Raw genomic sequence first — 25,226 nt, forward strand, 5'->3', positions numbered from 1 at the left:
TTTTCAATTCCTTTAACTGGACAAAATGATATTCTGTGCCCAAAATTAGAGGCAAATTAGGGTGATCTGCTTTTCCCCTTTTATTCCTTCCACCCCAAGCTTGTGTTTAAATTCATAATAACACTAAGGCTGTCACACGTTAAAACACAATTTTAAAGGGAGAAAAATAGAAAGATGTGAGTATTATGTGCAATGTTACTATTAAGACCACTATATAAACAATCTGTATTTATTTAGACACTAAGTGTGCTCTCTCTCTCTCTCTCTCTCTCTCTCTCTCTCTCTCTCTCTCTCTCTCTCTCTCTGTCTGTATGTGTGTGTGTGCACGCATGGCATGTTCTTTGTGCACCATTTGGACTCAGTAAGACATCTGCTCCATCATACGTCAGGGGCATGTGTGACATCTGGGGAATATACTGTATCCTGCCTTGCAACATTACACACAATTTACTGCTAAAGGTCATTATGTACCCGTTAATCCACTTTTAATTGATATCCGCACAAACAGCACAACCTCTGAGAAACATAATGGATCGCCAAGGCCCAGAGGTAGAGGAATGATTATTTTTCATCATTTAAGATGAGAAAAGGCGAGAAAAAAAATTAAAAGTTTTCTTCCCAAAGCTTTCGTTCACTGCTGACGGACTGTCTTAATAAAAATAGGGAAAAACACACATCAAATTGCCATCTGGTACCGTATGACAGACTTGATATAAATTACAGAAGCCTCTTCCTGAGAGTGGTACATATCATTTCAGAAGTTCATTTTGCTGGTTGCTCTTTCCACTTGAAGGAGTCCGGTTCAAACCGATTTCATCTGGATTTGTGCGATTTGTCACGACTCCATAGTAACCACGCAAATAAACACCCAAAGCCTCTACAGAAGGGCAATTAAAATAGTTAATAGATATTACACATTTTAAGATGGATTTCCATATGGCTTTATACAATGATGAAAAGACAGACTGTATAGTGCAGAGACAGAGAGATCGACTGGTCTGGAAAAATAACTGTCTTTTATGTTCGGGTTGTTTATCTACGTTAAAGTCGGGGAGCCAAAAACATCAAGGTGCTTATGTTCTCTGTCAGTAAGTGTTGTTTAGTTTCTAAATTATCCTTTACTGTAAGGCCTATTACTGTAGTTCATGCATTCATTTTAAAGACTTTCAGAGGACAAAAAATAATGTTTTTCTAAGCAACAAAGAAAAATATATGTAAATAATAATAATAATGATAATCATACTAGTAAAAATGTCTACCGCCGAATAAACGTTCTTTGACATTGCTGTGGATCTCTGGACTGTCTGACCTTTGTAATTTACAGTGCTTATGGTTTGGAACGGTAGCAGCTGACCACACACCAGTGCTTAATCACTCTCATTCTCTTGAGTAAACTTTCAAAATACTACTTGGTACGATCATAAAACTCCGAAACTTCATCCACGGGTGTGAGGCAAGCCTTTTTGCTGCTTGCTGCTTGCTGACTCTATGAAAGGACTCGCAGAGGCTTGGACAAGCTAGTACAAGGTGGATTGACACCGGTGATGGCCGTCATTTCACCGCCCCTTTTTAAATAAAGGTAATTCGGTCAATGCACAAGTTCTCCTGTGCCCTCAAGATATGTGGAGCCATTGTCAGGAGTGAGGACCTTTTTATTTTTTACCCACAGCTGCTTACTGCTAAATAGTGCCTTGTCCAGAAGGGGACAATCTGTGTCTCTAATTGCTGTCACTGAAGCCTAGATTCATTATGTGACTTTCCCATTAAAATGTGAGCATTAATTTGTATAATGAAATATCACCCACTGCAGTGTTCATTAGCTGTGGCCCCACACTGTATGCTGCACAATGTTAGCTACCTAGCAAACTGTGCTTAATTTCACTAATGGATATTTTCCCACTCACTGTTGGAGAGGAAATTAATACTGTAACATTAGCTCTTTAACTTTTGGAGAAATTTAAATTCACTTCATTCCTTTCAAGCCAGTGTTAGAGAGTCATTAATCTAACATTGTGTTGCACAATGCCCTGGTCCTCTTAGTAAGCAATGCCATTATGATGGGCGAACGGCGTGCGGATTGAGGGTCATCTGCATTGCGCTTTGTATCATCTGCATGTCTGATTCTTTTAAATTAAGGAGAGATGTTTGTCTAATGTCAGCGGCTTTGTTCCCAACCCTGATTAGGAGGGAGGTATTTGGGCTACAGGAGGCTGCAGGGTGGTTGTTACCTGCTGATCTAAAGATCAGATTCATCACTTGTACACATAGTGAACATGATTTAAGATTCAGTCAGGATGTTTTGGGAATCAGTTCTTTTTTTAATGCTTTTCCAGTAGAGGAGATTTATGGGAAAGAGAGTGGGCATTACTGATTGGTTTATTCTAAAAGATTTCAGCTGTTGTTGTTTAACCAAAAAGATTGAATGATTGTGATCTTCAGTTCACAGTATGTCATTTGTGTGGCATGTCATTAATCAGATCACATGCAGAACTATTTAGATTAAAAAAATCTAGAAAAAAAAAAGATTTCATTCTAAACTTGGACCATGAGGGTGAAACCTTTATGACAATTATATATCCAACATGGCTCACACATCTTGCAAACAAATCAAAGCTGGTGTAAACTGTAAGGACTGCAGCAGTGTAAATACACACACAGACACACACACACACACCAGGCTGCCTGGTGAGTTGAGTGAGTGAGTGAGTGAGTTAACGGAGCTATGGGACGAGGGCCTCTGCTTCCTCTTTGGAGAAATATGGCTCTTCTGGGGACCCTTCGCCTCTTCTGAAAGTATGCATAACTCACCCTCCCTGAGCTAGAAACATATTTCCCAGTTCTGTACCCTTGCTCCCCTGCTTATGGGGACATAACAGTGCTGCAGCAAGGTTTAAAGCAATCAGTCTCCACAAGCCCAGGAGCAGCTGAATCCAACACTTTCCTTAGACCTGCCTGTCAACGGCCCTGCCTGACGCCTGTTTCCTCATTTCTTCACACTGCTAATTCATCGGTATACAATTTCTCTCTGTGGCTCTGTTCTTGTGCTACTTTTTGATATTTGAGACTAGCCTGAGGTTCTGTTATAAACTTTCTTATATTTTATACTAAACAATGTGTCCACAGCTGCGTGCTGACGGCTTTGTGACGGGTTTAAAAAGTGTTACAGAGAAACGGGACCACGTTGGCTGGCCTTGGCCTCTGTGTGTGTTTAAGCTTTGAGGCGTAATCATCAGCTCTACGGCTAGACGTGCCATACAATCAGACTTTAATTCCCCCAGAACAGCAGAGCTATGTGCTTCTTATTAAGTGGGACGAATACTATTTGGGTGGTCTCCCTTCTTCCTTGTAAGAGCACACCAAAAAAATAACAACCATCAATTTCCTGAACCCGAGAACGATTTCCATTTTAAGTTAGAGCGAGAGTGCAAGCTGCCCTCAAAGCACTTGTTGAATAGTTTCCTCGTTCTTTTTTTTTCACATATCCCTCTTCAGATGATGTTTTAAAGGCAGTGAGGCAAGTCGAAGTAAAGAGATAACAAAAAAAAGATTTAAAAGGGGGAAAAAAGATTCAAAATCTGAATGTGTTAGTTATAAGACTGTAGATGGTTGATTTTATTTCGCCGAAAGAAAAAAATCCCATTTAATTTGGACATGCTATAATTTCATACAGAGTTTCAATTTACTCAGTATCATGAGCTCGGTCTATATCACAGCCGCTCACACTCGCAGTGACCTTGCAGTGCTTCCCCGTGTTAACTAGGACAAGCTGTGCAGGAGAGTGACTCTCGGCTTTGCTACGGCCTACACAGCAGAATTTCAGTGCGGCGATTAAACCTGAACTCTCTACAGCCTTACTGTAGAAATGGGAAAAGCCGTAGTACATACAGGAAATCCAGGGTACGTGAGCCATGCTACTAGTCAGAGAAATATGACAAGCAGGATTAGGACAAAATTCGAAAGGTCATGGAGAGTCAGTTTTGAAAGAAAGCACATGGCTTTGGTACTTTTTGAAAAAATGGCATGTGACATAAAGTAAAACGAAATGTAGACGATTTGTTTGTATACAGTATTTATTGGTATTTGAACTACTGTAAGTTTATTTAGTTTGAATTTTGGCAGCAGTTTCAGAAACACACACCTCACCTCAATACTAGCCAAAAAATAGGAAGCTTGAAGATTTATAGGCAATGTGATTGACAGGTAATGAGAGACACCTCTGTAGCCTGATAGGCTGAATCTTGGTGGTCCACATAATTCATTTTGTCTCTTTCTAAATATTTTACAAATATTTGACAGCTGCTAGAAGGGGTGGAAAAAATGAAAATAAGAAATGATATTTAAGTGAAAGGATAGAAAGTGGAAGGATCTGGTCAAAAAAGAAAAAGTGAAAGAAATTAAAAGTTTTCCATGTTGCGAGTTTTATTAAAAGTATATTAAAAATATAAAAAGTATTAAAAATAGGAAAGAAAAACCTAATATTTATTAGAATGTGATTACTAGTCATTATTAGTGTACAGCCATTAGCTATATGGGAAAATTCAGACGAATTCATAACGAAATGAGATTTAAGATAAAACGATAAGATTGTGTTATAAAGTATTTGTAAAAAGTAAAAAATGGCAGTGTTAGACTCTGTTTTCATACCTGTGTGTATTCTCAGGTGGACTTTCAGGTGGTGGGAGGTACGGAAGGACTTTCCACAGTAAGGGCAGTCTTTCATGGCGGATCCCACACTCCTCTCGCGGTGCTGGGTAACAGGAGGAGGAACTGCTCCTGGTGCTTTCGCCATCTCATCCCCAACATCTGAGAGAGACAGAGAGAGAAAGAGGGAGAAAAAACACAGAGAGAGATGTAATTCAGTGAGTATTCAGTTTCACTTCAAACCAGCCACATGCCACTCTGCTTTTCTTCCACTTGTTCATTTCTTCCCGTCTTTCGTTCTCCTTTCAGCCTTTTTGCCGCACAAATCTGCTAACACCACACAAAGTCAAACACATCAATGGGTTCACGCGCGCCACTCTTTTTTCCCCCGCTGCACTCTCCTCGGTCTGACAGAACGCTGACAGTTCAGAAGCTTTTCAGGTTGCTTTAGAGACGTCGCCCTGACTCCCTCCCCACATACACAATCCAATTCTTCCATTTTATCCCTCCTATCATCATCTTTACCGGGTAGCATATGGCGGATTGTGTCAAAACGAACAATACAGGAAAGGAAACAGCTATGTCAGCAGTTGGTCTGTGCCTTCGTGTTGCGCCCTGGTTTTGACAGGTGACGTCGGCGGCGTGGCTGATAGGAGAGGGTGATAACGAAGGCCTCGCTCTGATTGAGCTGCTGTCACTACAATACTCTAAACGTGTCAAGACCAACAAGCCCCAGTTCTGAGATAATTAACTACTCTGAACTGAGTTATTACAGGAGATGTTGGATGTTGGAATGGCAGATTATGCTGAGGTATTAGCACATATTTTTGCACATATGCTCAAATTATTATGCTGCATTAGATCACAAGTTCATGCTGTCGAGATATCAGAAGCCATGCAGAAAGCAGGGTTTGAAACTGACCAGCCACATAACATAATAATAAACATGCAGTCATAAAGTTTGCTTCAGTTTTCAGACTGTAACTTGAACTACAAAGTACTAATGGAGGTGAAGTAAAGTTTAAAAGGCGACTTTTTCTCAGTTACTCTGCGCTACCTGATATGAGATGTATGTGAGGAAAGAAACGGTCTAAATGGAGCAACCCACTTAGGCAACCGTTCCACACAATCTTTTTTTCCAATAAGCTTTCCATTTCTTTATATTATTTTCCCCCAACCCTTTTTAAAAATCAAGGGAGATTTAAGAAGTTAGAAAAAGAGAAAGGGTTAAGTGGGAGAAAGGGTGAAGTCAGCATTCTCCTCCACTCTTGTGACTGATCACGTGCCTGTGATTTGCTTCCCTCGCTTTGCCTACACACATTACATTGTACTGCATGCCCCATTTTTTGACCCAAACATACACACAATGATACAAACACCTACTCTGACCTAGTTCGAGTTTGTATCCTGATAAATTAGCTTTAGTGACAAGTGTGTGAGCCTTTTTTTAGGGAAGATACAAGGAGGGAGGTCAATTCACTCAAACATACTAAAAAACGTATTACTGAGTTGTAGCAGGTTCTAAAAACTTTCCTGTACTCATTTAAAATGGGCTTAAAAGAAAGTGTACAAAAACACACACATACACACACACACACGCACATCCAGCCGGCCCAACAGCGGTGTCTTTAATCAGCTGACTGCTTCCTGGCTTTTAATATGGCCGTTCCAATTACTGTAAAATTCATCCTGTGCCGTATAACCACAAATATTGACAGTTTATTGCACAACACATTTATGACATTTGAAGGTCACCACATATATTACGCTCCATCCTTCTGCCCAGGGTGTCTGGAACACACAGATTCCCGATAACCCCCCACCTATAACTATTTTCTCTGTATTGATTTTCCATTTCACATCCTCTTTTTATGCAAAGGGGGAAAAAATCGGTTCGAGACACACAATATTAAAATGATTGTCACAAGCCAAGTATAGGCTTCATATTTTAAACTGCTAATATGTACAAACAATAAGTCTCAAGGGTGGGTTTTGTAGATGCTGAAGCACAAGAATCTTATTTTGCACTGTGCTTTAGAGACATTTACTGTCATTGTAATCAATTGTGTTTGGGGAAAATCTAAATGAAAAATGTATAAAATACGATTAATTTGTTTGTGTGGAAAAAGATTAAAATCAAATAGAATAGAATGGTTATGATATGAGCTGCTAATTTTGCTGGAGATGATAAGTAACTGTTTAACCGTATAGAAATGTTGTTTTTGTTTTATTTATTTATTATTTATTTTTTTTTACCCAAAATTAGAAATCTGGACAGTGCTGAGGTGTGAAGTGTGGATTATGCTGTATACTGGGCCTCCACTAATGCACTACAGCTAACTGAAACAAAGAGCTGGGATCAGACCAAGGGCCAGTGGCATGAGCCATCTGGGAGGAGGAGGAGTATCAGTCACTCACCCTGCTGTCTGTCTCATGTCTTACACACACATACACACACACACACACAAGCTCAAGCTACTCATGAACTACCACCAGGGTGTGTATGTGTTTACTGTAAGAGAGGATATGGACTTTATGTGGATTTGCAACAGTGTGTGTGTGTGTGTGTGTGTGTGTGTGTGCGTGTACGTGTGTGTGTGTGTCTGTGTGTTTGAATGTGTGTGTGCATCCTCTGGAGTCCCTCCAGATGGACCACACCCTGTTCCCATTAATGAAAAGAAAGACAACAAAAACAAAAGTGCCTCCTCTCTCTTAATGGTACTTTTCCTATCACACTCGCCACACCAAATCAGGTTGTCGTGTGGTTTTGATTGCTCTCATATCACTTTCCGGAAATAAAAAAAAGGAAGAAGAAGCAATCATAAAAACACAAGATGTCTCTCATCTCCATTACAATAATGTGTCACGTGTCTCAGTCAAAGCCATTGACCTCTCTCTTACAGCAGCCTGTGCAAGGCAACAGAAGAAAATGCTACAGAAAAAAATAAGACAGAGACAGATAGAAAGAGATACAGAGAGAAAGAGAGAGAGGTAAATGTGATGACATCATTTGAAAGGCATTAGGCTTTTAAAAATGCACCCGGGGGGAGTTGATTTCCTTACGCTGGAGCAACACAACACCATCCGGCTGATGTGCGCACTACACGCTCTTTTTTGATTTGGACCAGTGCCATCTTTGTGAACGGGCTGGTTCAGGCGAGTTAATCAATTTGAGGTTTAGTTACACTGCTGAGGCTAGCATTCTAGCGGCTGCTTGAAAAGTAATCGGAACTCGCAGAATTTATTAACCAAACACCAATTATCATTAAACACCACTGCATTATCTCTTACTTTTACTACCTGACAAGCACTACTTAATGAAATTTTAGATTAAAGTTATTTAGCTTGCTGATTTATGGTGGTCGAAGTTCTTAATGCAGTTTCACGGCATGGATCTCAGCTTAGGCAGATTTTATTTTTTTAGGTGTATGCCAGTAAATGTTTCATTGGTATCACAACAACGAAGTCTTTTGCCCAGAAAAAGCAGCGCAGTCGCATTGCCAGCGTTGGCCGTGAAAGGAGCAAACCAAACCCTGACCAGAGTGTCAATGAGGAAATAAATTCATAAAACATAATGAGAATTTAAATAAAAAAAAATACAGCTTAAATTCAAAAAGTGTTTATCCCTGCTCTGTTTGTGAGATGAAACAGCCGCAAAATGTGTTACATATAAGGCATGTGGGTAAACAGGGGCACCAGATGTTCTTTGATGTTAATAATGGCATTTATTATTAATATTAATTAGACTGCATTCAGCAATACATTTGGGCCATTTCCAAGTCAATTAAGCAAAATGGCATTCGGGAGATGTTGAAACGACATTTTAAGGCAGGTGTTCAGCGGTCCCCTAATAAAACATTTTCGCAGCAACTGAAAAACAACCCATTTTCAGCAGATTTTCTTTTCTTTGTCTGCAGGAGAGTCGTGTTTTCTTGCTCCAAGCACAAGCATATTTAAAAAAAAAGCTTAATTTTAGTCATGAGTGGTTTTGCCCCCCAAAAAACAGACATGTTTTTATGTTCTAGGTATGCCATTAAACTCAGATTCACATGATTTGAGTATTCTAAATAAAAAAAAAAAAAAAAGTAAAAAAACAGGAAGATTAAATAAAAAAAATATATAAATAATCCACATAGACCTGATGGGCAGAAATGATGGAGAATATGAAATAAGGATGTTTATTTGTCTTCACTGCAGATTAAATCTTGTGGGTATGTGCAACATCATTTTGACAGCTTAATTCTAGGGTATAATATAACACTCATGGCCAAATCTGCATGTTCCGGGCACCAAATGCCGTACACATGGACCATACACACAGCTCAATGGCACATCAGCCTAAAGAACCAATTACTCAACACATGGTAGTGAAGTCACAGCAGGGAAAAGCTCAGCTGTCTATATAATTCTACTCCTATGTCTAAGTAGAAACATACACATTAACACACAAACAGACAGAAAGAGAGAGAGAGTTTTAATGATCTACAACGTAAAATCTGACTTTAAGGAAGGGCTCTGCTGCACATGCTACTTGCAGCTAGCACCGATTTGGCAGGAAGGCCAATTTTTTTTAAAGCTCGGTGAGGCTCAACCATACAATGGTACATTAACAATCTGTGCATTCATTTATCAGCCGATGCGTTTTTTTGGACTGTGCGTTTATGGCGCAGTGCACTTTTCATCGCTGAAAATTAATGAACATGCCTCCCCTCGCAACAAACATGCACCTGTGCCGCCGCGATGCTAATCACAAACATTTATATTTATTAGCGACGGGCTGAGCGAAAGTGGGATTATAAAAGGAGGAGGGAAGACTGTCCTTTTTCTGCTCGCTGAACAGAACGGCACATTTCTCTTTTTTAGAGCACATTTGTTCTGCCTGCGAGTGGAGGGGGTCAGGTGAAATTAAGCTTCAAGCATTCTGCCTTCGATTGCAAGGAATTAGAAATCATTCATGCCTTTACAAGCTTGACTGAATTCACTCTATCAATAACACTGCTTTCGATGCAGTTTAATAGGACACATAAAACACCATGCTTCGATATGAATCGTTATCTCTTTCGCACTGCAGTCAGAAATGACTTGCTTACGCCTAAAACCTGACCACGGTGTCTCAAGGTCTTCATAACACACCCCGTCCAAGCAGCGTGAGCCGCACACCAGCACAACAACATGACATTGTCTCAGGAGGTCAGCGAGGTGAAAGTAGCAGAACCGTGCAAATGAGCCACATTGACAGCGCTCCTGACCATGGAGAACCCCCCTTCCTCTCTCTCTCTATCTCGCTCTGTCTTTCTCTCACTTTTTCTGTGTAGCTCTCTCTCTCTCTCTCTCTCTCTCTCTCTCTCTCTCTCTCTCTCTCTCTCCCTCTCTCTCTCTCTCTCTCCTGTGCACCCTCCCTCCCTCCGCTAGTGACAGAAGGTGCGCCTCTCCCTCTTTAAAGGCGAAGCCTCTGCCGAGCTGGGGGAACAGGAATGGTGCCATAACTTTCCGGCTGGCACGCACCCATCTTTGTTTTCTCCTCTCGAGTTGCTTTCAGGCTTCAAAGAGCAGCAAATTTACAAAAAAAAGAAAAAGGGGAAAAAAAAACTAAAGTAATAAACAAGTCCTGAGAAAAAAAAGCAAAAAGCAGGGTTGCTGAGGAGGCAGTGAGGTCTCACTAACTGTATTATTCTGCAGAGTGATCAAAGCGTAAAGCACAGGCGGGAGGAACAGGAGACCACCGCTGGCCCGATGCAGGAACCCAGGGGGTTCACGTGATCAGGAACCGTCCTAGGTATGAGTGGGCACGAGCAGGCCCCAAGGGTGGGTATCTTATAAGGAGCTCTGCTTCACTAGGGCCGGCTGCTCTTAATAGTGGTAAATATTCATTGGGTGCTGACTGTTTTGGCAGGAAGGAAGTGTTTGTCATTAGTGAAGCCTGAATAGATTTGGTCTGCATAGAGACGACATGATTTCTATGGATCAGTCGTGCAAATCGGCTTCCTGATTTAATTCTACTAAATTAGAAGCTACCTTTCGTATGTACATATCCGTGGCCATAGTGATATTAATAAATATTAAAATGACACAAATAGAACAGCAGACTCATCTGCTGCTGTGCCTTTAAAACTCTTTAAACGGTTGGACAAAAAAAAAAAAAAAAACACATTCTCGCCTGACATTGATTTCCTATTCATTTTTCTAGCCGGCCAAATCAACAAGTACAACAGGCAATCATAAAGCTGACTTACAGATCCATGTCCAAGGCACAGCTACAGCACCCTTCTGAATCCATTACCTTCGCTGTAAAGCCATTAGCTTTCAAAAAGCATCACTCCTCTCCTTTCATTGCTTTAATGTGAATTAAAAGAATGCAGTGGTACTTGGAGAAAATTACCATAAAGGTTATGACCTGATGCACAATAGAATTATAAAACCAGACACCAAGACAGACTGTTTCTGTAACACTGATCTGATGAACACTTTAAAAAATGTAACAACCGGCAAGCCTTTAATATGTGGCCTTAAACAAAATCTCTTTTCTTACAGCAGATCTAGTATGTGTCGTTTTTTTTTTTATCTTGAGCCTTGGGTCCCATAAATTGTACCGCCAAGGACGTCCGCTGTTTTACTCATATATGCGCTTGTCCAGTGCCTCGGAAAATGAAATAAAGCGATTTATCATGCCAAACACTGCGCTATGAGCAGCTCAGAGTCAGGCTGGGATATAAGCCTGTCTCTACACTGCCTCTTTTCCTTATCCTCGATATTAGATATCATTTATTTAACCCACATTAATCTGAGTGAAATGTCTAATGAAAGTTTGGCGAAATGTAGACAAGGAGTAAAGTAGCTAAGAACAGCCTGGTAGGCGGATTTCTGAAAAGGGTGATGATTGATAATAAAATGAAGCACACGGTGCGAAAGCTGATAACAGCTACATAATCACGCGTGTGAAAGCATGTGTGTGTTTGTGTACGTGTGAAATGCGGGTTCGTTCGAGATTCGGTCAATTTTGCTACTGTAACAAAACGCATCTACAGTGTATGTCACGTTTACACATGATCACTCCTTCGCACTCGTAGCTAAAAAATAGATCAGAGTGATGATTTATTTGTGTTGTAGCCCAGCACCCAGCACCCCCCCCCTCCACCCCCAAAGCCCACCCATCTATCACAACCTATTCTCTTTCCACCACTTCTCCTTCCACGGCTTCCATTCTTTTCAGTTTGCTGTGCGTCACCCCTAACACATGTCTGTGAGAGAGCCCGCTCCTATTTCCTCCACAGCCGGAATGTTAATTTGTTATGAAGGTCATTGACAGAGAGTAATAATCACCATTGGGGATCTAACAATTTGCCATTTCTGAACATTGCAGCGCAGATGACTCAACTATTAATAGACCACCCCCCCATCTTAATATGACTAAAAACTATTCCGATGATTCCACAGGCCAGAAAAAGCAGCCTTGTGTCTTTCTTTCTTGTCGTCTGTTTTATCTGAGTGGAGATGTCTGACATTTGGAGCAAATTAATGTGAACCTAAGCCTGGTGAAAAGCATCGTATGACAGGATATTGAAAATTAACTCACATTTTTACATAGAGAAGGGGCTGACTTCTGCCCTATCATCTCATTTTTTCTCTCTTTTCTCCCTCCCTCGCTGTTTTTCTTTTCTCCTCTCCTCCTCTCTCTCTCTTTGTCTCTCTGTAAAGGACTGTGTTTGTACAATACCACCAACATGCTGACACTTAAGCATGACCCAAGATTCCATTATATGGATCCGATGTGGCGAAATGTTTACAACTAAACAATAACAGTTTATTTCAAAACTCATTTACCGCCGGCCTCGCTGTTGCCAGCGCATACAGACATATGTGTCGGAATTTGTCAGGCGAACAAAATAATTCTGGCCGAAGCTATTTTTATCAGACACCCAGCATTTGTTCATTTTAAATGATCAGCATTTATGGAATGGAGCGAGCAAGTCGAATCCTTTATCTACACAGCCTCAACATCTCAAGACTAATTACAAATTAATCTGAATCTGTATATCTGCACTAAGAGGGCAATAACTCAGCACACTAAGATCTATCTCTTATATATTTATAAATATCCTCAGATGGCAGCATTGGAAAGGATGATCGTGACATAATTGCCTTCCGTCTATACCCATGCAGGAACATCAAGGCCAGAGATTGTGAATATTAATAACTGATCATTAGCTCGATAAGTGTGTGTGAGCTCAAGTTTTGGCTGATTCCATTATGGCTGATCCTGTGGCCTGAGGAGCAGCAGGCGAAGGTCGCATGTGTCACCACCAACTCTCTGTCTTTTTCTATACAGTAGATGAACTGAAACTATGGTATTTAAAGGGTTATTGGTTCACTGGATAACTCATATAATCAAATAAAATGTATTACTATTATAGCTCTAGTAGTCAATCATAGTAGTAGGTCTTATCCCTGGACTCCTCTATTTGAATGGAAACTTGTATAGACAACTTGTAATAGCTGCAAATGTAATCCACTACAACTCAGATCAAACTGTACTCAAAAAAAAAGAAAAAAGCAAGAGTATTTTCCCAGTCAGCTGATCATGCACCTGTGATACCCCGTCACCCGAACATGTCTGCTCTCTGTGACCCCCCCTCTTTGCCCAGGGTCTGGCGTGCTCTTACACTGCGGTGAACCTCTGGGCACCTTGACTGCTGTTAACTGCTTGTGGCACGAGCGAAGGAAATGGGTCATTAAATGAAACGAGCCAGGGCCAACCTCCCAGACTCCCAGAGCTGTTTCCAATCAGATAGCTTCCTTTAGCAGGAGCCAAAGTCTCACACAGCATTAGCGTCATTAAAGGGTCTTACACGCTCTCTCTCTCTCTCTCTCTCTCTCTCTCTCTCTCTCTCTCTCTCTCCATTTCTCTCTCGCTGTCTCTCGTCCGCTACCCCTGCTAATGTAAGCTGTACTGTGAATTGCAATGATGGAGTTTTTGATGTGAAAGAGGAAAAGTGTGGACATCTTCCGTCAAGGTAAATACTAGAGAAAAATGCTGTCCACAGCAAAGAGGCGCCATAGCCATAGATCAGACATTCACTTGACAGACCTTCATCTCACTTTCTCTCTTTCTCTCTCTCTCTTTCTCCCTCTCTCCCCCTCTCTCTCTCAGACTATCTATCAGTCTTATTTCCCTACTTCACTTTTCCTCACACACAGTCTTCCTGGAAGTCTGTGTGTTGCGTGCATGTGTGGCAAGGCTTTCTGATGAGGGCCTATATTTATACAACTGAAAATAGAATGAGTCCTTGCTGCCAATCAAAGTGCAAAATATGTACCGGAGAAACACATTATCGCAGACGTTGAAACTCGCTCACACTTGTTGCCTCCGTGTCTGTATATTCCTCCTTTCTCTTTCATTTTCGGGAGTGATAAATGAACCGTGTGCGATTCTCACACCTGTCCTAGCATCCTTTCCTCACCACCACGATAAGGGATTTCATTAACGGCAGAACGTTTGGGCTGAGGGAAACATAATTGCTTGGCTGTTGTTGTTGCCTCCACCGACACCCTAATTTCCTCCTTCCCTTACTCTTGACTGTTAAGTGATCATTATATCAAGAAGCGAAGGGAGCAAGGTTAAAATATCGACATGTGTTCAAAACCCAACTTAGGATTTGTAGCGCTGAATAGAAGAAAGAAGAAGAAACACTTAAAAAAAAAAGAAAGAACAAAAAAAGAGGATGTATAATGTGGTAATAGAATGACAGTAGAAGTGAGAGATAAGATCAATCGGGAAAGATCACAGCATTCGGTAATGATTTAAGCGCTCAGACCGCTCCCTCTAATAGTCCTTGATGGATAACTGTATGAAAAAGATACATAATTTTTGACTTGCCATTTACACAGCATTGCACCTGAAAGCCGGCTGGAATAATAGACAGTTTAAAATGTCAGGGAACTAACTAAGAAAGAGAGACGGATCGGCCAGCAGAATCTTAATTAGGAAAGCCAGCTAATGGTCCTGGCAGCTCAAGAGGGAGGAAAGAGAGTGTGAGATAGAAAAAGAAAAAAAAAAATAGAGTGGTTAGAGAAAGGAAGTGCTCTTCTGAAATACACAACACTTCCCAGAAATACTTTGGACCAATTAGCTTAGGCCTCTTCTCCTCATTTGTAGTTCTTTTTCCTTCCTCTCTCTATTCTTTACCCATTTATATGTTGTTTTTTTTTCTCCAAAAGGCTGACCAGTCACACTGCAAATATATATCTAGTTGTGAACCCCATCAAGAATACGCTCTGTCTGGAAACGCATGTATAGGATTTACCTATCTATCCCAGAGCAGACCTGCGTGTTGAGCGCCAGCCAGAAGCGCATGATTGTGTTAATTAATCTGCCATTGTGAGCAGAGGGAACAGCTGCAGTGGCTCTCGTGGCTGCGTTGTCAAAGCAAAACAATGCTGTGTTAAGCTTCCCCCGCTGAATCTTCCCATTACAAAGCAGCTCCAATACAGGGGCTAAATTCATAAAACCCACAGATCAATTTTTACCAGCGCTAATGTCTGACCTTTAAAGGGAAAGGGGTTTATACATGCTTCAATCCCTGCTTGAAATATGGTCAGATATGTGACACCTAGAATTTAAGCCAACACCTTGGGCTTAGAAAACAGAGAGATTGGGCAAAAGACGAAGATTTGGGGTGTGGGGGGGCATGGGGGGGGGGGTAGGTGGGAGCCAAATAGGTCTGATTTCTTAAACAGAGACAAACAGAAGAGCACCAGGATTCACCAGCTGGGCGCTGGTATTTTAAAACAATACGTCTAACGTGATTAGGAGGCAGCCATCGATCTCTGTTATGTGGATTTAATTTACAAAGAGAAGAAAGCGGGAGAGGATGGGGAGGGGTTTGTAGGGGGAAAAAATCGGTGACAGGTTCGGCATCCCGAAAAAGTGAGCAGGTGTAAAATGGAAAGGTGATGAAAGGTAAAATGCAAAGGCTAGAGAAAAGTACTGAATAAAGTGTGTATTAGACAGATGAGATAAAGAAATCAGTAGACAGCAATAACAGTGCTTTGCTGACCATGTTCTGAGGTTCTTTAGATTTAAATGTGGTGTGTGTGTGTGTGTGTGTGTGTGTGTGAGGGCTGTTTGAGGACTTTGTGGACTATTTCAATCAGGGACTTGGGCAAGGTTGGACTAACACTTGAAGTTAGAGTTAAAGATTGTTTCGAGCTTCTCTGGAAGAGCCATAAGGGGGAAGATGCCGAGTTTCTAGTGCACTGGTTTCCAGAGAGACAGTGATGCGTCTTGAGAAACTCATGCGGCTCCCTGGACCTCGACCCACTCGCTGCAGTGGGAGACCGTCTGTTTAGGCAAAGTCCCTCCAAAAAGCCCACCAAGCGTGCCAAGCATTTAAAGGGGAATTTAAAAAAACCTCCCTGAGGCTGACTCAAAGTGCTGCTCTCTGTTTAACCAACATCACCTCGAGTTGAGAAAGAGGACACGGCATGGCAGGAAGGAGAACCGTTTCCAAAATGCACACACGATTCACACTCAGTGTTTGATGGTGAGTGTTGTAAATGTAGCAAGCATCTATAGGACAGATTTAGCTACAGCAGTTGGTTGAAGGTACGGAAGTAAGAAGCTTAATTTTTTCAAAGTTGGAAACAGTAGCCAATGAATACTCTCCTGTGCTGCTGCTCGTGTGTGTGTGTGTGTGTGTGTGTGTGTAGCAGAGACAAGCTGAAGGAGGATTTTCTGAAAGCTTGCAGATGGAGAACGATGCCATGGTGTGAACACACGTCTCCAAAGTGTCGCTTGCTCGCCCATCTCACCTGTCCGCCAGGCAGCGTCACAGTGAGCCGTCAGATGCTCCACTTACCGCTACAGTAAGCATGAGATAAGAAAAATCTGACTGTTAGCGCACGTTTCCATCACCACACCAAACATTTCTGTGTTTCAGAAGACACCCGGTAACCTTTTGCCAGTGAATCATTACTGAGTCTTGTGCTGGATTATCGTGATCAGACGTGAACTGTTCTATTTTACTGTATATCGTTCACGTACTGTAACAGGTTTTCATCTCAAGATCTGTCCAAGACATTTAGAATCAGGATATGTTGACTTAAGATCTGTGCCTACACCAACTCTTTTTTTTTCATGCTTAACCATGCCGAGCCTTGTGGGGAGTAAAAATAAACTTTATCAAAATAGATCCTCATTGACATGATGCCATGTTCAGGCTGTGAGCAGCTTGTGTCTCATAAACATAATTCAGAAACGTCCTCCAAACTTCTTTTTTTCCTCCTTGCTTGAAAGTTCAAGTTGTTCCTTTCTCATCCCCACTTCACAACAAGCATGAGGAAAAAAAAACAACTGAAAAACACAAGTAACAGAACCATAAAGGTAAAATCCCAACCGATTCTTTTGTGAAGCAGGTGCTGTAGCAAGAGCCATGAGGAAACTAGCTTTGATGATCTTTCATGAATCCTCAACCCTGTGTCTAATGGGGAATACCTGTTCCTGGCAGGGGGAAGTGCTTCTGCAGCACGATTACACCTCACCTGCAGCCAGAGCCAGGAGAGAGGTGGCATTTAGGCGCTCGGTCCCCAGCGAGGGGCTCACAAAGCTTAGCCGCGGTTTTAGCCACGTTGAGGGAGCGAGCTGAGCCGTAGCACTAAACCCCCACTAAACCTAATGCCTCCAGAGAACAGAGCAAAAACTTCTCATAGACCTGCTGCTAAAACACCCAAATCTCTACAATAATGGCCCTTGGGTACAATCAACAAAATGTCAGGGCCTTCAGAAAAAAGTTGCATCTGATTTTTTTTCTCACTAATATCTTAAAGCATAACAGGCCTCAGGGAGATTCATTTAATAATTTAAACCATATGCTTTATTAGGATTAAAGTGACCCATTTTTAAATTTGAAACAATACTAATTATGAGTTTCCAAATTAAAATGTTTATTGTAAAAAAAAAATATTTTATTCTAGGCTGAATTTCTTAAAAGCTCTGCAGCCCAAATTTGAATGTTAAATGCTATAACTCTTATTAAAATACTTATAATAAATAATATAAACTTATAATAATTAAATAATACTTTAAATGAAAGCTTTCAATCCATGTCACATTTCTATATTTTATGTTTATGCGTTTTATTCACTTTGTTTCATTACTTGATTCATTTCTTAATTGGTGATTGAAATAAAATCATCTCTCTCTCTCTCTCTCTCTCTCTCTCTCTCTCTATATATATATATATATATATATATATATATATATATATATATGTGTGTGTGTGTGTGTGTGTGTAGGGATGACCACAAAGAATAAGGTTTATTTCAAATGGATATGAAATCCTTGAGAATAAGATGTGATTGGAAAAACAGAGTCATTATAAATCAGTGTTGCAACCCTCTTTCCTCACACGGCAACCCTATATGACTCGCTCCCATATGAGACACGTGTGACATTTAAAGAGCTAGGGAGAAGTTAACCTCATCACCTCGGCTCCTGTATCGCTGTTTCTGGTTTACTGCTCATCGTATCAAAAAAAAGAAAAAGTATGTTTTCTGATCACAATAGAGAGCGATTAAGCCTTAACTCCTTGTTAAAGCTTAATGATGGCTCTTCTATTCAGTTTTCAATACATGAAGGAAATACATCACACTTTTTACTTACATCCAAGCGGCAAACTATTTTTCTCCTGTGTGTTTGAATAAATGCGGGAAAAAACACGAAATGATCATGGGAGACACAGATCATACAGTTTGCTTAAATAATTACAAAAGTGTTAGCTTAATGATGCCCACACGTTCAGTTAGGGTATGCAAAGAGAAAGACGGAGCACAGCTGTAAGATTTTGCACTGTTCTTTAGTTGCTCTGCTGTGAATTAAGTCTGTTTGGTATTTTGTAAACACACACGCTAACAGCTCTTTTCACATGAAAGTTAAAGTCAAATAACATATGCTATTAACAACAACAATAGGTGTTAACCGACTAAATTGCAATTGCGCTAGATCTTATACAAACAAACACCAAGCTTTGTTACCAAGACAACTGAAACAATGCGATTCCCGTGGCGCTGTCGACGCTGCCACTTCTTGCCGCCGATGTGTGAAGAACTGTAACAGGCATAGTGTGAGATTTAAAGCTTAAAAAAAAATCATTCCTGCTACAGTAATGTAGTGCATTTAGTCAAGGAAAAAAAACATCCTGAGGGGCAATCAAAATATTTTACTATGAACTAGGAACGATTGAACTTTCTGCTCACCCACAGTTTTCTTTTTTTTTGTTCTCTCTCTCTCTCTCTCTCTCTCTCTCTCTTGCTCTCTGTGTTTCTTTCGCTCTCTCTGTTTCTCTCGCTCTTTCTTTCTTGTTGCATTCCAGTGTAGCAAAATGAATTCAACTCCAAACCTAATTAATCCACAAAGGTTTCATGTCTTAATCCCCAAAGTCAAGGGGGTTATTGTCCTCACAAATGAGGTCAGTGTTTCTCCCAGTGGAAATATGGGAACAGCAGTGCAACTGAGAGAGAGACAGAGATTTCTCTTCCTCTTGAATACAGAGGGACTTCTGGAGAGCTTGACACAGGGCAAGCACATAGGGCTAAAGGTGTAGAGTTGCCTCACAGCTGCTCCACAGGCTTTGGTCTGGAGTGAGAAACAAGGCTCTGGATCATAAACCAGCATGTAAAGAGTGGAATAGGTGACAGTTGAGTGTTACCACTATGATGAACAGACCTTTGTAACCTCCCCTGTCAGAATCCTTGTTTCCACGGAAATCGTCACTGGGGCAGATTTCTACAACTTGGACACTAAGAACTGTGGGGTGACACATTGATGACAGTGATAGATTTGTCATCTATCTAACAAAACACACTCAAGCCCACTCTGTAACTGCACTTCTGCATGTGTAGCCTTGCCAATGGATGAGAGATGAGCTACATGACCCTTGGAGGCTTCACCAAAGCCTGAGGGAACGATCTAGGGAATAACCAAGAATCTGTGACCTCCTACAAAGCAAGGCCAGCCAATGAGATTTCAAACTCCAAATGGCAGGCAACAGGCATATGAAGGGTGAACATGGCAAAGCCGACTCAACAGCTTGCAGAAATCTGCCATCTATCGCTATGTACAGTAGCATAAACTCGGGGTAAAAGAAAAAAAAGACAGAACATACTGTAAAGGCAGCGTTTCAAATTGGCAAAAAAAACGAGACCACCACAAACAGAACAAAGAGCTTCTCTTCTACCCACACTAAGTGGAGGCTCCGTATGAACCCAACATACCACACAGTCTCATTAGCAAGAGCGCCGCTGTTTATGATTACCCATAATTACCAGCACTCGAATGAGACCTAAGAAGAGGGAAAAAAGAACATAAGAGGAAGGAGAGGAAAGGAAAATAAAAAAGACAAAAAAAGAGAGACTGAAAACTAACACAACAGTAATCTATCACAGGTATTTTTATTTTTTTTTAAATTCATATTTCAAGTTCCTTCAAGATGTAGAAATGAAAGAGGTTACCGTTGACATGACTACCTTTTCACTCGGCGCTTTTTTGTTTAAACTGACAGCGGGAATTAAAACCTCTAACTTTTTTTTATAGTTTATACACAAAGTACGAATCAGCTGTCAAATTCGGTGCTTGTTGATTTTTATCAGATGGGTTATTACATTTTGAGAATGTGACTATTCAAAAGCCCTCGATCATTCCATAACTTTGCCTCAGGGCGCCGATGCAGCGTGGTGGAATGTGAAACGGGAAGACAAAGAGCATACGTGCAGTCTGTTAGTGAGTGAGCAACAATCGTGCATAGTCACGTTCAACAGCTCTGCACTGATTTCCAATATCCTGCCAACTAAACTAGGCTTTTAAACTATATTACACTAAAAAAGGGCTGGTATAAAAAATGACGATGCTTTAAATAATTAGTTTTCTAGGATGTTATAAGTGATGCTTCATTATTTAATATAATTATTAAAGCAGGCTTGGCCTCAGGTCCCTACTAAATTTGGTGAATGTGCATTATGACTGACACAGGACATAACAAGGCAGCAACCTCTTATTTAAATTAAATCTGCGATCTTAGACAGGTCAGATAGAGACAGGACAGAGAGAGAGAGAGAGAGAGAGAGAGAGTGTGAGACAGAGAGAGAGAAAGAGAGAGAGAGAGAGAGAGAGAGAGAGAGAGAGAGAGAGAAAGAGAGCTTCCTTTCAAATCACAGAGGATGTACAGAGGAGAAAAAAGATTTAAAGGAGGAAAAAAAACACACAATTGTTTATTGATTTTATAATAGGCTTAGTGCCAGAGAAATAAAGAGGAGGTCAACAAGCGAGCCCCAGCATGAAGCAATAGCGTGACAAACATGAGCTTACATGCAGGTAACAAGGCCGAGTGTCAGAATGCTGAGATTACAAGAGCCTTGTTTCCACTATAAACCACAAAATGGCACAAGACTGGTTACTGCTGTCTCGTTCTGTTGTACTGGATGTATCCAAGTGATTGTGTAATGCTTTCTGTTTGGAACAAGGCCGATTACAGGACAGGAAAATAGTAGTAGTATCAGTATGACGATAATGATGATTATGATGTTGATTATTGTTTGTTATTGTTGTATTATAATAATAATGCTGTTCATCTTGTTGCTGTATAGTAGCATAGAATATTAAACATTATGTATTTATCTACTGTATATATTTATTTATTTGTTTGTTATTATATTTATTGTCAATAAATATATGCATATGTGTATTATTATTGTTATTAACAATATTATTATTATTATTATTATTATTATTATTATTATTATTATTATTATTATGATCTACTTGTTAATATTGTTTTTGGTGTATGTTATACATTATAGCGAAATTTATTTATTTCTTTATTTGTTCGTTTGTGTACTTATTATTCATTCATGCATTCATTAGTTGTTTTTGTTTCCTCACTTTTAGAAGTAGTACATTTGTGACACAATTTTTTTTTAAATAAGGGAATAAAAACTACTCTTCTGGTCAGTATGCCATCACATTGCTGTTAACTTTCCCCACCAGCATAAGCAGAGTCAAACCTTCACATTTTTAACATGGCATTTATTCATGGATAGATCTGAATTGCTACCAGCTACAATTCAAATTAAGTAGAACATATTCAAATGATCTCCCTTCTCTTCAATTAATGACTCAATTTCACCATCAGTCATCTTTGATTTGATCAACAAAACGAGTGAAAAATATCAGGTGAGCGACCTCTCTCTCTCTCTCTCTCTCTCTCTGTCTCTCTCTCTCTCTCTCTCTCTCTCTCTCTCTCTCTCTCTCTCTCTCTCTCTCACTGTGTCTCAGCAAATCACCCTGAGGATCTAAAGCCCGGGTGCAGACGGAGAGGCAGTGATGCTGAGGATTTCTGTCTCTGTGTGAGAGAGGAAGAGAAAGTAAGGATCAGTGTGTATGTGTATGGCCTGATATATGGATGATAACACTAATTAGCTCATTTTGTTTGGGGCACAACACTCATTAAAAACCCAGTGGGGCCATTAACGCTACCGTCCCTCCAAAACACTGCAACCGCCATATTAATCTCCCAAGCTCCTACTTCTAATGGCTACTGCTTCAGGTTGGGTTGGGAAAAAAAGATTTGTGGGTTAAGAATTTATCTCTTTCCGAGTCATTTTTACATAGAATAGCGAGGTATACACTCATTTCTTTCTCTCTCACCAATTACCCAGCATACCTCCTGCTCAGGGCCATGCTCACTGATGGTGTATGAAAAAAATAGGAGGATTCACGCACGCTGAGTTTGACAGTGTTTTCAGCATTACGTGGTAATGTACCCATAATACCACTGCTTCACCGAGGCTTGTGATGCCATAAGGCAGCACTTACATTCAGGCAGTAGAGGCTGATAGCACAGGCCTGGTAGGATTAGCTTGGGAAAAATAGCATCCTGTTAATAGACAAAACATGGAAGCCTCACTCTCAAGGGCTGAGTATATCAAATCTTCAATGTGTCTGGTTTTCTCGCCATATTTTAAGCACTGCAACCTGTTCTGGGATTTACATTCAGCTCTGGTTAGGAAATGGGATGTGGTACCTAGCACTACATGGCAGGTATCCATGGAATCACAGAGGATCCTGGAAATCACAGAGCAGCTCCTTACCCCAAAACTGAAATACACTCGCACATTTTAAGCAGCTTGAGAACATGGCATAGTAGCATGAGATCTGAATCCAGCTGGGCTCCCAGTCTTCCACATCCCAGCTTCGGATGGAGGAGGGTGAAAAGGCTAATATTCTCTATCTCTGAGCTGGATATTAACAGTGTTGATGAGATATATGAGTTTGCCATTTGCCCACGGAGCGGTGATGCTCCGGCAGAACTCGGTACCATATGGCTGGTGAGAGATTTCCTCCCTCTCTTCCTCCTATCGGAGCCTGACAGCTGGATGCCTGCTAACAGGGGACGAGGAGCTTGGCAGCTGCGAGCTGAGAGCATAGCTTTGATGCAACGCAAACTTTCTACAGGTAGGTGAGGGGAGGGTGAGACGTATAGCCGGCGAACAGGGAAAGGTGTGAGTGGGAAGAGGAACAGGGAGAGAATGGGGAGGAGAAAAAATGCTTCTGGGAGCACATTAAAATGTACAGCTGGCGAGTACAAAAGTGAGGGGGCTTTTTTTCTTCTCCGATTTTTTTTTCTTTGAGTCAAAAGAACCTTTCATCATCTAAAAAAAAACAGCTTCCTTTTGGATACAATGATGCAAGTATGATGATGTTTTGTAGTGTGTGAATAAAACAGTGCATCTCACTTTTTTTTGTTGTTTTAATCAACGTAGAAAAGAGACAGCAGCTTGTAGAACATGGCATTTCACATGGCAATAGAAAATCTCAAAAACTTGGTTTAAAGGTAGAAAAAACTGCCTGTTGGGTTTAAGTGGCCTTGTGCGTAGGGAGTAAATAACTCATTTGCTGATGAGCTCCATGGCTTTCCATTGGGGCAGCTTATCAGCCCTCCTCTGTGCGAGAGGAGGAGGAGAAGCCCAGAGACACTGCAGTGTCCTACACTCCAGATCAAATAATTCACCTCTTATTAATCAAAAACCAGCCACTCAAAAGCACAGGAGGTAGTAATGTTCACATGGCCACTTCCTATCACTGTCAGCAACAATAAACAACGCTGCTGTACGCCTGAGTTGCTGAAAAGGGCAAGAGATCCTTATTGGAGTGTTACACAAACCAAAATGTCTGCCGTGGAAATGATAAATGCCAAAAGTACACATAACGAGTAAAGCAACTTCCTAACTGACTGGTAAAGATCAAGGAAGGTGAAGGAGATAGAATAGACGGAGCTAAAGGTTACATAACCAGGGGCATGTATTTCTGTAACATTTGTTTTCTTCCACACATACAGAGCAGCAATGTAACCAAATATGAACGCACTAATTTGAGTCAAAAGACAAGGGAGACAGAGACCTGTATAGGAGGAAGCACACTATACTGTATGTTGGTGGAGTTGTTTTTTTGTCTGGTTTATTTTAGAAAGCTTGCCATAGAGGTTCACCGGACTAGAGGTAAAAATTAGCATGAGCAGGAGTGTTTTACTGCTTACAAGCAAATATAAAGTTTGTGGGACATTTCCTGATGATAGTGGAAACCATTCATGAAAATGGAAACCATTTATCCTTACTTACATAACTGCCTGGTCTGGGTTAAAGTTGTAAAAATATCGTGAGCAAATATATTAAATAAATCTCTAGTTAAGACCAATTCATAACATGAGTGATATAGCTGAGGATGAGAAACTGTAAGAGCCAGAATATACAAACTGGGCAGACATTGATGCCATTTCTAGCTTTACGGGATTTTTATAAAGTTTTCCATGGCATAGTGAAGAAAATACTTAGATATTTAAAACACTAAACATTTACAAGAGGTGGCATTTTTGATGCATGTCGTCCTCTAGAAAGCTTTGCTCTTTCTTTCTCATGGGTCAGTCATAAAGTGTCACCCTGGCACAGCCATGGCAGGCCTGAGGAAGTGAGCAGAGAGTGAAAGAAATGTTTCCACTGCTACACTTATATGAACAATATAAGCAAGAGTAAAAGCAGATTAGTTTTGCTTCCCACCTTCTCGTTCCCCCTTCACCCCGATCAACTGTCAGTCAGCTTCATTGCTTCAGCATGTATCATGTTTTGAGATTAAAAGTGAATTAATTTTCACCCGTCCACCATGTGTTCATCTATCTCTTTGTGTCTGTGCTGAGTTTGCCCTGTGTTACCCCCGTCTGCCAGAGGAGGGATCTGCAGGGGGAAAGAACTGCCCAAGCAGAGCGCTATGGCATCCTCGCTCTTTATTTCCCCCAGTCACATTACCATCCAAAATTTTCGCCTTCATAATCTAAACGTTCGGCTCCAAGAACCGTATGAATGATTTTTTAATTCTCTCCCAGCACTCTGTTTCACAGCACTCGTCTCCTTCTGTCTCCCCATGCTCCTCTCTCTCTCTCTCTCTCTCTCTCTCTCCCTCACTCCCCCACCCCCCTTCTCAACCAGCCATTTCACTCACATTTCAAAGCAGCACCTAGGCCGCGGTTTCTGAGATCTGACCCTCG

The 25,226-nt window shown here is 40.9% G+C and overlaps 1 protein-coding gene across 4 annotated transcripts in view; it reads right to left on the minus strand.

Moving 5' to 3' along the window:
• The window catches only part of znf536 (zinc finger protein 536), a 173,425-nt gene that overhangs the window by 57,667 nt on the left and 90,532 nt on the right, over positions 1 to 25,226 (minus strand). For all 4 annotated transcript variants that reach the window (XM_060859481.1, XM_060859480.1, XM_060859482.1 and 1 more), the window contains one exon: positions 4,645 to 4,803. In XM_060859481.1, the coding sequence (XP_060715464.1) occupies positions 4,645 to 4,803 (159 nt within the window). The remainder of the gene's footprint in view (positions 1 to 4,644; positions 4,804 to 25,226) is intronic.

Source organism: Tachysurus vachellii, chromosome 23 (genome assembly GCF_030014155.1).
Source record: "Tachysurus vachellii isolate PV-2020 chromosome 23, HZAU_Pvac_v1, whole genome shotgun sequence".
Lineage (NCBI taxonomy): Eukaryota > Metazoa > Chordata > Actinopteri > Siluriformes > Bagridae > Tachysurus > Tachysurus vachellii.